Below are 11,982 nucleotides of genomic sequence, written 5' to 3'. Positions count from 1 at the left end.
AATGTTCTCGAGCCAACGCAAGGCGGTCGAGTCAGTTTGGGATATGCAGCTCTGTACGGCTACATCAGACGGGGAAGTCAGCCGGCAAATGTCGAGGTGAAGCTGAGGCCTGACCGACCAGTTAACCGCTGCCTCGCGTCATTGGCTTTTGGGGGAACGGGCAGCAATCAGGTCGATGAATGGCGGTTTGAGGACTGAAGGGAAGACCCCGTCAGTTGCGCCCTCGTGCAGTCCGTCTTCACAGGAAAAAGCAAGGCGAGAGAGAGACGGGGCTGTTGGTGTGGTGCAATTGCGGACTGGTGCAACCCCGCCATCCGCAGCCGGCCAATGCTGCAATTTAGACCAATGAGAATGGCCGCATGTCGGACCTACAGGACGCGGGGACTCGGAACTGAGCCCCACTCCAATGACATTGATTTGGAGAAGAACAGAAAAAAAAGTTGAAAATTTTCGAATCGATCAGAGGTCCAATCCGATGCCAATGCGCCCTTGCACCCTGCGTACGACTTGACGGGAGCGATCGCGGGGGAGGAATACACACACTGGTCACCCGTCCTGCCGTCCCGTCCAGCGTCTAGCTGCGTGTATCGTTTGATCGTTTCCCCCGGCCGGCATACAATGCAGCCCGGAGCCATTGGAAGTGCTCGAATAAACCGGGACCGTTGCTGCGGGATTCCGTTTTATTGCCTTCTGAGATGCAAGCTTGCAGCGAGTAGCGCGGGTTAGGTATCAGTAGGGGCGAATCGAATAGCATTCAGTGACAAGTAAATTGTAAGGAACTTGGGTCGGCAGTGTACGTACTGCGCAACCGTTTTTGGTGGTGGAGGGGGGGAAAAAAATAAAAAAAAATCCAAGGGTGGGCTGCCTGTCATTGAGCAGCAGGTAGGTGCTCCTCCGTCTTCGTAGCCCGACTCTTTGCGACCGCGAACCTTGTGACTCAATCTTTCCCTCTCCTTTCTCCCCTTTTATGACTGCGATCTTTCTCTCTGTTGACGACTTTGCTACAAATACCCTTTCTCCTGCTTGAGAGCCTCCAATTCTAGCAGGACACTCTCTCTTCTCTCCCAGCACACGGAACCGATCCGTCCTTACTTACACCCCCGCGAAATCTGCCCCGCACCCAGCCCAAGATGCCGATGTAGGTGACTCAATGGACGAACCCCCAAAATCACACAACATGACGTTCTTGGAAAAACTTGAGACGCTGATAATCTGCTTCTCGCGTGCAGGCTCAAGGATCCGTCGACGAAATACAAGCCCTTCCCTCCCCTCAAGCTCAAGGACCGCCAATGGCCTGACAAGACCATCACAAAAGCCCCGCGATGGCTGTCGACGGATTTGCGTGATGGCAACCAGAGCTTGGTCGACCCAATGGCATGTCACTCCCTCCCCTCCAATGATTTACACGACGAAGACCAAGGATTCGCGGTCTCGGCCAGTGTCAGTAGTCCAAAGTACCACCAGCGCTAACGGTTGTTGTCTCGAAACACAGAACGGCGACGAGAAGTGGCGCTACTTCAAGATGCTGTGCGAGCTCGGCTACAAGGAGATCGAGGTCTCCTTCCCCTCCGCCTCCCAGACCGACTTCGACTTCACCCGCCGCCTGATCGAGACCCCCGGCGCCGTCCCCGACGACGTATACCTCCAGGTCCTCTCCCCCTGCCGCGAGGACCTCATCAAGAGGACGGTCGAGTCCCTCAAGGGCGCCAAGAACGCCATCGTCCACATCTACCTCGCCACGAGCGAGTGCTTCCGCCGCGTCATCTTTGGCTTCACCGAGGACGAGAGCGTCGAGCTCGCCGTCCGCTGCGCCAAGCTCGTCCGCTCCCTCACCAAGGACGACCCCGCCCAGGCCGGCACGAACTGGCAGTTCGAGTTCTCCCCAGAGACCTTCTCCGACACCTCGCCCGAGTTTGTCGTCCGCATCTGCGAGGCCGTCAAGGCGGCGTGGGAGCCCTCTGTTGAGGTTCCCATCATTTTCAACCTGCCCGCCACCGTCGAGATGGCCACGCCTAATATCTACGCTGACCAGATCGAGTACTTCTGCCGCAACGTCACTGAGCGCGAGAAGATTGCAGTATCGTTGCATCCCCACAATGATCGCGGCACAAGTGTAGCGGCAGCTGAATTAGCCGTGATGGCCGGCGCCGACAGAGTCGAGGGATGTCTGTTTGGCAATGGTGAGCGTACTGGTAACGTCGACCTTGTCACTCTCGCCCTCAACCTTTACACCCAAGGCATTTGGCCAAACGTGGACCTGTCCGATATCAACCGTGTAATCGACATGGTTGAAACTTGCAATAAGATTCCAGTGCACCCCCGCGCGCCGTATGGCGGATCTCTGGTTGTCTGCGCCTTCTCAGGATCTCACCAGGACGCCATCAAGAAGGGTTTCCAGATGCGCGAGAAGGAGGGCGCAAAGAACGAGGACCGCTGGCAAATTCCTTATCTCCCCCTCGACCCTGCCGATATTGGACGCACGTACGAGGCCATCATCCGTGTCAACTCCCAGAGCGGCAAGGGTGGCGCGGCATGGATTATTCTGCGCAAGCTGCAGCTCGACCTGCCCCGTGGGCTGCAGGTTGCGTTTTCCAAGGTCGTGCAGGATAAGACAGATTCCCTTGGCCGGGAACTGTTGTCAGAAGAGATCACGGATCTGTTCGAGCAGACTTACTACCTCCGCGAGAACCCAAGATTCACGATCGTAGACTACAGCATTACCCCCGATCGTTCGCAGAGCCCCGCGCCGCCTGCGCCTGGCAAGACGCAAGACACCAAGAACCTGAAGAGAGTATTCGAGGGCGTGGTTTCGATCGACGGAAAGGAGTACCAGTTGCGCGGACGCGGAAACGGTCCCATCTCCAGTTTGGCGAACGCCTTGAAGAGCGTTGGCATCAACCTGGACGTCGAGGATTACAAGGAGCACGCTATTGGTGCCGGTCGCGATGTCAAGGCTGCTACGTACATCGAGTGCACCGCCACGGGCACCAAGCAGAAGTACTGGGGTATCGGTATTCACGAGGATGTGGTCCAGAGTTCTCTGATTGCCCTCCTGAGTGCCGCCAGCAACGTGAGTGCCATCGTAACATAAGATGATGAGTCCCGTGCTAACAAAGACTTTTGCAGTTTGTCGGCAGCCGCCCCGGTAGCCCTATCCTGGCCAAGCCCATCCCGACCAGGTCTCTGAGCCAAGAGCTGGACCTCGAGCCTACGAACGGTACCAACGGGCAGACGCCGAACATTGTTGCGGCTCTGGAGGAGAAGGCGAACGGCATGTAAAGGGGGTGTTAGCATCCAGTTGGTGAGGCATATGGACGAGGCAAAAGTTTTGGTTGAGATGCATTTTCGGTGACATCAAAAATGGGACACGAGGAAGATGTTGCTCGCATGGCCATGTAAGCCCTCGCTTTGGACTTGATGGCCGATTTTTACTTGTATGAAAGGGTTGTTTTGTTTGATTCCAACGAACGAATGAAAGGCATTTGAATTGGGCATGAGTCATCTGGATCAGTGCTTCACACAAAGTCAACCTTATGCAGCCGGTGAAGGGAAATAATAATGATAGGGGTGAATGGGAGGTGGTGGCCCGGGCCAAGATCGTATTTCCTAATTGCCAGCGGGAAACGAAAAAGGGCCACGCTCGGATCCGGCTGCCTGGAAACCTGATGAGCAGGATGACGTCTGACTCGGGGGCTCGGATGGGCTGTCACCCAACCACAAAACCAGTGGCAGCAAGGAAAACGCGGGCGGGTAGCCTTACGCATTGCTCTCTGGGTAGGGTGAGCAAAAATCGGCAATGACATTGACCACGGACAGGGCAAGGTCAGGCAGCGGCAGCGGCAGGCGGCTCGTCTCAATCTTGTTTAGCTTATCTTGCTTTCTTGTTCCCCTTTCCCGGACGTCACGGTTTCTGCTGTGCGTGTGGTCTGAAAAAGGAGGGGGAATGGATCAGTTGGCGCTTTGAGATGACTGCTTTTCTGGTCCCCCCCCCCCGGCAAACCGAGACTGCGTACGAAACGAGGGGCAATATTTTTTTTAAGATGTTGGTTTCTTGTCACTTGACCTGCAGGCTTGGTTTGCTGCCGTCTGGCTGCTCTCTTTTGTTCCTCCTCCTCCGCAGCAGGTTGTTTCGGACCACCCACCCACACACACCCACCCACACACACACACACTCTTTCTCACACAGTCAGTCAGTCAGTCACACACCACACACCGTATCTTCTTTTTGGCTTTTTCTGCATCCTGCACGAGATGAGCAACCGCGCAGCGGCAGCCCCGGCAACCAAGGACATGCAGATGCAGCCCTGGATGGGATAATTGGGAGATACTGTCCAGTGGTAGGAAGACTCAGTCTCGAGTGAGTGAGGCTTGGTTGACTCTAGCAGTTCTGGAACCCCTCCTCCTCCTCCCCTTTTGCAGGTGTGGGGTTCTGGTCGTACCTGTTGGGGGGGTTTAGCCTCACTGTTTGGTTGGTGAGATGGGATGTGGTGGGGGCTTGACACTTGATCAGGCTTAGAGGTGCATCGTGAGGTACAGGAGGGCGCTGCAGAGGACAGGTGGCGAGAGAGGTAGTGGATGATGGAGACGTAGCGGGGAATGGGTGTCTTTTTTCTCTCAGGCAGAGAGGACGGGTACGTAGCGCCTGGTCTGAGCTTTTTTATTTTGTGCACTGTGCCCGAGAGATGGCCGCAATAGGAAAGGAAAAAACAAATGTCCCGCATCCAGTTTGTTTTGTTTTTTTCTGCGCGACTGTCGTCAGCGCCTTTTTGATGGACTTACATGGTGTAGATAAGATTTGGGATAGCAAAGAGAATGAGACTCAAGTGACTGAGTACTCATTTTCTTCCTGCCTGCCTCCGGAGTATCAGGTCCCAGTCGGGCAGCCTTTTGCAGAACAGGAGTCGCATCAAAAAGGAGTGCAGGCTAGAAGCAGAGAGAAACAACCCCTCCTCGGTTTTTTGCATCAGAAGCTCTTCTCCTTCCCCACACTCATTTAACGCCATCTCGTGCCGCCCACTTTTTCGACCTAAGCTTGAAGTACCTTACCCAGCGAGCAGCGGCTCCCGGCTACATTCAGCCAGCCAAAGGACGCACTGTATTGCATAGGCCGGTTGGTTGGGCCAGAATACCTGGGCCTTTCGCTGCCCGTACCCAGAGGGACAGGTAATTAATTACCTTCGCGACTGGACTGGGACTGGACTGGACTCCCGTCCTCTGGTGCCAAAGAAAGAAACCGCTACCCGGGACGGTACGGCACCTTCCTTCCCTGCCTTGTTGTGCACCTGCTGCCGCCTGGAGAAGCAGCGATACCTTCCATTCTTACCGGGCAGGCAGGCAATCAGGTACCTACCTGGGACGTCCAGTCTGCTAAGAAACTTGCCTGCATGCCATCCGCCGCTAAATACATTGCACTGATCGATCCCCTGCTGCCCCTCCTGCCGCGCTGCTGCTGTCTCTCCCGCAGACACAGCAGAGCACCTGCTGGAAGCCCAGCAAAAGGAGGAGGAACGAACCAGTCACACTGAAAGGCAACCGGGCAGCTCCCCTCCCCCGTCCTCTGATCGTCAACAACCTCGCCTGCCCAGAGGTCCCGCTCCCTATTATTTTTTTCTCCTCCCTCCTGCTGCTTTTCGTCCAAAAAGAGAGAGAGACCCAAGAAAAAAAAAACCTGACATTACTCACAACTTTTCCCTCTCGTCTGTTGTGTTATTGTTGCGACCAACTTATTTTTTCCTTTAACCGGTACGCATCTAATTCCTTTGCAAAAAAAAAAAAAGCCATCATCCATCCTCCGTCGTGTCCCCGAAAGTCACTTTTCGACAAGACTCGTTATTTTAATACGGATACCACAGAGCAGCGAAATTCTCTCCCTCTCGCTATCTCTCACTCACCACAACAAACTCTCTCACACTCTCACTCTCTCCGCGCCGTTGTTCGGTCTCTTCTTCTTCTCCTTTCTCTGCCGCTCTCTCGTCTTTCTACAACCAAACAGAGTACCGCCGCCCACCCCCGGACCGTACCTTTCTGCGCCCGCCTTGCCGCGCGAACTCTGAACCTTCCTCTCGCCTAGGCTGCTGCCGGCTCCCAGACCGCAAAAAAAAAAAAAACCACCCCCGCGTCTCCCGTGCTGCTGCTGACCCTGAGGTGCGGTGCCTTGAACCCTTCCTCTCCCACCTCCTGACACGTGCAACCTGTCAACGAGCCCCCCCTCCGAACCTGACCTGCTACCTCTCAACACTGGCACTGGCTCGGCCTTTCACTTCCTGCTACACACCACATTGAGCCGCAATCATGTCGAGCTCAGAGATCAACCAGGTTTTGGCCAATTCGCTGTCGCCTGGTAAGTTTTACATCCTCGCTGTCCCTTCTCCTACGTCGCTGCACTTCTCTCTTTCCCTCCCGAGTTGCCTCGTCGCCGTTGCCATCCATCGAACCCACCCTGGTCGCTACGGCGATGAGACAGATCCTGCCCTTCTCTTGGCTCCTCACCCCCCAACGCGCATCACGAACGACCTACAGACGATGACGAGGCTGACATGTCATGACCAGACGCGAACTTGCGCAACGCTGCCGAGCAGCAACTCACATCAGCCGCCGAGAACAACTTCGTACGTGCTCACCCACTTTCGGGTCCCCGAGTCCCTCCCCTTTGCCTCCCCCCACCGCGTCGATCAAGTTTTTGCTAACCTCGCTCGCCTTCCCAACAGCCCCTATACCTCGCAACCCTCGTTCAAGAGCTTGCAAACGAGAGCGCGGATGGTTCCATCCGTGCTGCCGCCGGTCTCGCCCTCAAGAACGCCTTCACCGCCCGTGACTTCAACCGCCATCAAGAACTTCAGACAAAATGGCTCCAGCAGACAGACGACGAGACGAAGACGCAGGTCAAGAACTTGACCCTGCAAACACTGGCCTCCTCCAACAGCCAGGCTGGCCAGGCCGCCGCCCAGGTCATCTCCTCCATCGCCGGCCTCGAGCTCCCCAGGAACCAGTGGCAGGACCTGATGAGCATTCTGGTTAAGAACGTCAGCGAGGGCGCCGAGCACCAGAAGCAGGCCTCCCTCACCACGATCGGTTACATCTGCGAAAGCCAAGATGCCGATCTGCGCACCGCCCTTATTGCCCACTCCAACGCCATCTTGACCGCCGTCGTCCAGGGTGCCCGCAAGGAGGAGACGAGCCTCGAGGTCCGCCTGGCCGCCATCACCGCCCTCGGCGACTCGCTTGAGTTTGTCGGCAACAACTTCAAGCACGAGGGCGAGCGCAACTACATCATGCAGGTCGTCTGCGAGGCCACTCAGGCCGATGACTCCAGAATACAGCAGGGCGCCTTTGGCTGCCTGAACCGTATCATGGGTCTCTACTACGACAACATGCGCTTCTACATGGAGAAGGCGCTGTTCGGCCTCACCATTCTGGGCATGAAGTCTTCAGACGAGGACGTCGCTAAGTTGGCCGTGGAGTTCTGGAGCACTGTGTGCGAGGAGGAGATCCAGATCGAGGATGACAACGCCCAGGTAAGGCTGAACCGAATTGTTGCTTTGGAATGACCCACACTGACGATTGCCTCTTTAGGTCGAGAGCGCCGACCAGATGCGACCCTTCTACAACTTCGCTCGCGTAGCTGCCAACGAGGTTGTTCCCGTCCTCCTTATGCTTCTGACCAAGCAGGACGAGGATGCCGCCGATGACGAGTACAACTTGGCCCGTGCCGCCTATCAGTGTCTCGCGCTCTACTCCCAGGCTATCGGTGCCGCCATCATCACCCCCGTCCTTCAATTCGTCGAGGGCAACCTCCGTGCCGAGGACTGGCACCACCGTGATGCCGCCGTTTCTGCTTTCGGCGCCATTATGGACGGCCCCGACGAGAAGGTCCTCGACCCCATCGTTAAGCAGGCTCTTCCTATCCTCATCGGCATGATGGACGACAGCTCCCTCCATGTCAAGGACTCTACCGCCTACGCCCTCGGCCGCATCACCGAGAGCGTCTCGGAGAGCATCGACCCCAACCAGCACCTCGACCCCCTCATCCGCTCTCTGTTCAACGGCCTCATGAGCAACGCCAAGATAGCATCTTCCTGCTGCTGGGCTCTGATGAACCTGGCGGAGCGCTTCTCTGGCGACTTCGGTGCCGTCCAGAACCCGCTCACCCCCCACTTCAACCAGAGCGTCACCAACCTACTTGGTCTGACCGCCCGCCCCGACTGCGATTCCTACGTCCGCACCGCCGCCTACGAGGTCCTCAACGTCTTTGTCCAGAACGCCGCCTCCGAGAGCATGCAGCCCATTGCTTCGCTGTCCGGCGTCATCATCGAGCGTCTCGAGGGCACCGTCCCCATGCAGAGCCAGGTCGTTAGCGTCGAGGATAAGATCATGCTTGAGGAGATGCAGACCAGCTTGTGCACGGTTCTGCAGGCCATCATCACTAGGTTGGAGAAGGAGATCATTCCCCAAGGCGACCGCATCATGCAGACCCTGCTCTCCATCCTCCAGACCATTGGCGGTAAGTCCAGCGTTCCCGACGCCGTCTTCGCCACCATCAGCGCGCTCGCCAACGCCATGGAGGAGGACTTCAACAAGTACATGCAGGCCTTCACGCCCTTCCTCTACAACGCCCTCGGCAACCAGGAGGAGCCCAGCTTGTGCGCCATGGCTATCGGACTCGTCAGCGATCTCACCCGTAGCTTGGGTGAACAGAGCCAGCCGTACTGCGACAACTTCATGAACCACCTGCTGAACAACCTGAAGAGCCCCAGTCTCAGCAACCAGTTCAAGCCTGCGATCCTGCAGTGCTTCGGCGATATTGCCGGTGCCATTGGCGGACACTTTGAGACATACCTGTCCGTCATTGCTGGGGTTCTTCAACAGGCCGCGACTGTCAACGCTGGCCCTGAGGGCCCCTACGAGATGTACGACTACGTCATTTCTCTGCGCGAGGGAATCATGGACGCCTGGGGTGGCATTATTGGTGCCATGAGAGCCAGCAACAAGAGTAAGTCACTATCCCAATGCCTAATGATGTACACTGCTAACAGAACCCAGCCACCGTTCTCCAGCCCTACGTTCCTTCGATCTTCCAGCTTCTCAACCAGATTGCTAGCGACATGAACCGCAGCGAGGCTCTCATGAGGGCAGCAATGGGTGTCATTGGTGACCTCGCCGAGGCCTACCCTAACGGGGAGCTCGTCGAGATCTTCCGCCAGGACTGGCTTACCGCCCTGATCAAGGAGACCAAGACCAACCGCGAGTTCCAGGCTAGGACCATTGAGACCGCGCGCTGGGCTAGGGAACAGGTCAAGCGCCAGCTTGGCGGCTCTTCCAGCGTCATGGCCCAGACCTGAGCTGACCCTCGATATCCAATTACAACTTCTTACCTGTTTGATTATCCACACCCATTCCCCGAGCCCGGCGCGTACCCTGGAGCAGCCGGTTTCCACTCGTCGAAGCCCGGATCTGCGTCAAACTAGGAGACAGCACAGCCCTCATATTGTCACTACACAGCATCGAACACGGAGATCACTCACGTGTATATAGACACCTTACACATTCCCCAAAGACTAATTTCACCAACCAATACCCTTTGCCAGCACACTTCACCAATTGACACTACACATCACCCCTTACCCCTTGGCTGTATCTTCTGGACTTTGATTTTCGCAACGGATGGCTGGATTAGAGAGGAGGCGGGAGTCCTCATTGTCATGTACGCCTCGCATAGAATCGCGCTGGCGACCTAAAAGTCATGTAGAATGAGTTTCCCTCAGACGGAACCGGGAGTTTGTTATTTTCATTTTCCGACGGGGAAACGAGAGCAATGAGAGACGGGGAAACGAACGACGTCAACACACAATTCGGAGTCGGCCGCGTCCTTCCTCGGGAGAGAGAGCCCTATCAAGTGATTGGGGTTTACCGTGGGAAGGGGGAGTACTTGTTTCTCGCAAGAGGCGCATACGCTCTAGGCCATAACCTGTTTGCAATTGAGTCGGGATATCTTTCATTGAAAAGGTACTCGCGAGGTGGTTGGGGTTGAACGCACAACAAGATGCCTCATGAAATGGGCTAGAAAGGAGAGTGTAGGGGCACGCGAGGAAAAGACGAGAAGAGTCCTGCAGTGGAGGAAACGGACGGCGCGCAAACAGTTCCAAGTACGCTGCTGGGTCAAGTGGCCCCATGTCGCAATGCTTTGGTAGTCAGGAGAAAGTTCAATGAGTTTTGCCCCCTTCAAGTGCATTGGATGTGAGGTTTTGCGTGATGTGTGACATGAGTTGATGAAGTCTTGTCGTGAAGTCCTTGGACGACGTCTGATGAAATATGTGGCATTGACAGAGTGATCTGTTCCCGTACGTTGGCCTCTACCCCTAATCGTTGAAGGATGGATGGAGCTTGATCGAGCACTGAACACCATGGGTGGTGCATGGGTATTAAAGAGGCATTCAGGATGTTCTAGGAAGGCTCAGGGCCACCGCCAATTGCACAGACGACACGACTTGGACACTTGAGCAATAGAATCGTATGGAGTCACCCCTCAAGCAATGAAGCCACAATTGATTTCTGTTGACAAACAAACCAGAGTCAGGTTTCTCGGGAGCATCAGCAATAATATAGCGGGGACGATGACGGACGGGGAGGAGGCTACTGTGGTCGGAAGGTCAAGATTTGATCAGTAGGCTGCGAAAGCAAGCATTGGAGGCGGGTATGAAAGGTTTCGGTTTAGTGCCTGAGATACGAAGTCTGGTGAAGGCCAGAATTGTGTGTTGGAATGGATGCTCATGCTTGCGGGGCTCGATTTATATAGAGGATGGTTTGTCTGGAACTTGGCCGCCGGTCTGAAGCTTTGGGTGTTGGAGGGTGAGGTTGCTTGTGGATGAGGGTTTGATGGAGGGGATTGCGGTCCCTCGGACATGTAGAGAGAGCACTTGGGGTGCTGAGTTGGATTGACGGGCCAAATTAGGTCCGTGTATGGCTTTTGATCACCATTGAATGCCTCGAGACTCTGTACGTGCGGGTTTTGATGGCCCTGAGTTCGTGTTAGTCGGTGCTGATGAGAAAGAGGCGCAGAGTAGGATTTTATGTTGAGGGGAGAACAATCACGAGCTTGTGGCGGACGACAGGGAGGGCAAAGAATGGGATGTAGTTGGGGAGTTGAGGTCTTGATTCAGGGCGGACGTGAAGGCTTGGTTGTTAGGTTGATGGCGTTATATGGACGCGTCTCTCCTGGACATCGCCGTCTACAAGACAACGAGATAATTTGGCGTTCGATTTGTATAGGTACATGCTGGCGTTTTATAAGGAGACGGAGGCTAAGTTGATGGATCATTTCAGCCGGCTTGGGGGGTATAAGATGGTGTTAGTGCTGATGGGCATGTGGTCGAGAGCAACCACCCCGACAAATATGGCGTTTGCAGTTGATGGCTGCATCTGAGGTTGGTGCCGCTTATCGTTGCTCTGACTGACGTCCAGGAGGGACGGTGTGAGTAACCTGTAGATGCGGGGACAGTTGCGTATTAAGGGGGGATAAGAGAGGGAGTATTAGAGATGGTGAAGGATGACACTGAAGATAGAGTCTGTGTGGCTTTGGACGTGGTATGAGGTCTAGTTCTGAACTGGAGGGTGGTGAAAACACTTTTAAATGGATGATGTCCGTGGCACCATGCCCATTGAGTGGTAGATAGTTTGACAACCGAGACATTGCTGGATCCAAGGAAACGGGCAGAAAAGGCACGGTTTTATTGGTATGCGTGTCTGAGATCGGAAGCTCTGTGACACTGTGATGGAAGGTGAACGAGGGCGGTATATATGCGCAGTATCTGCGGGGAGAATGCAGGTAAACCGCAACAACGAATGCGTTTCGTTGCGGTGCGATGTTGTTGACATTTCCACCTGGTCTGAGATTCGCGTCAGCCTTGGGAGAAACCCGCATCTATAATTGCGGTGTGGACGTTGACCCGGTCGAAGAATAAGACGAGGGGTTTGGGATGGATAAGC

At 55.4% G+C, this 11,982-nt stretch overlaps 2 protein-coding genes across 2 annotated transcripts; both read left to right on the top strand.

Moving 5' to 3' along the window:
* Window positions 1-1,130: 1,130 nt before the first annotated feature.
* On the top strand, window positions 1,131-3,279 carry LEU4-0 (2-isopropylmalate synthase; the record flags this gene model as incomplete). Its single annotated transcript, XM_037327152.1, has 4 exons — window positions 1,131-1,138; window positions 1,230-1,440; window positions 1,493-3,070; window positions 3,127-3,279. The coding sequence occupies 4 exons, from the start codon at window positions 1,131-1,133 to the stop codon at window positions 3,277-3,279; spliced, it is 1,950 nt and encodes a 649-aa protein (XP_037174459.1).
* A 3,012-nt stretch (window positions 3,280-6,291) lies between these two features.
* On the top strand, window positions 6,292-9,338 carry kap95 (Importin subunit beta-1; the record flags this gene model as incomplete). Its single annotated transcript, XM_037327151.1, has 5 exons — window positions 6,292-6,340; window positions 6,550-6,608; window positions 6,708-7,514; window positions 7,573-8,989; window positions 9,040-9,338. The coding sequence occupies 5 exons, from the start codon at window positions 6,292-6,294 to the stop codon at window positions 9,336-9,338; spliced, it is 2,631 nt and encodes an 876-aa protein (XP_037174464.1).
* Window positions 9,339-11,982: the final 2,644 nt, after the last annotated feature.

Source organism: Colletotrichum aenigma (assembly GCF_013390185.1).
Source record: "Colletotrichum aenigma strain Cg56 chromosome Unknown KSG_Cg56_contig08, whole genome shotgun sequence".
NCBI lineage: Eukaryota > Fungi > Ascomycota > Sordariomycetes > Glomerellales > Glomerellaceae > Colletotrichum > Colletotrichum aenigma.
This window is presented reverse-complemented; position numbering and strand designations above follow the sequence as displayed.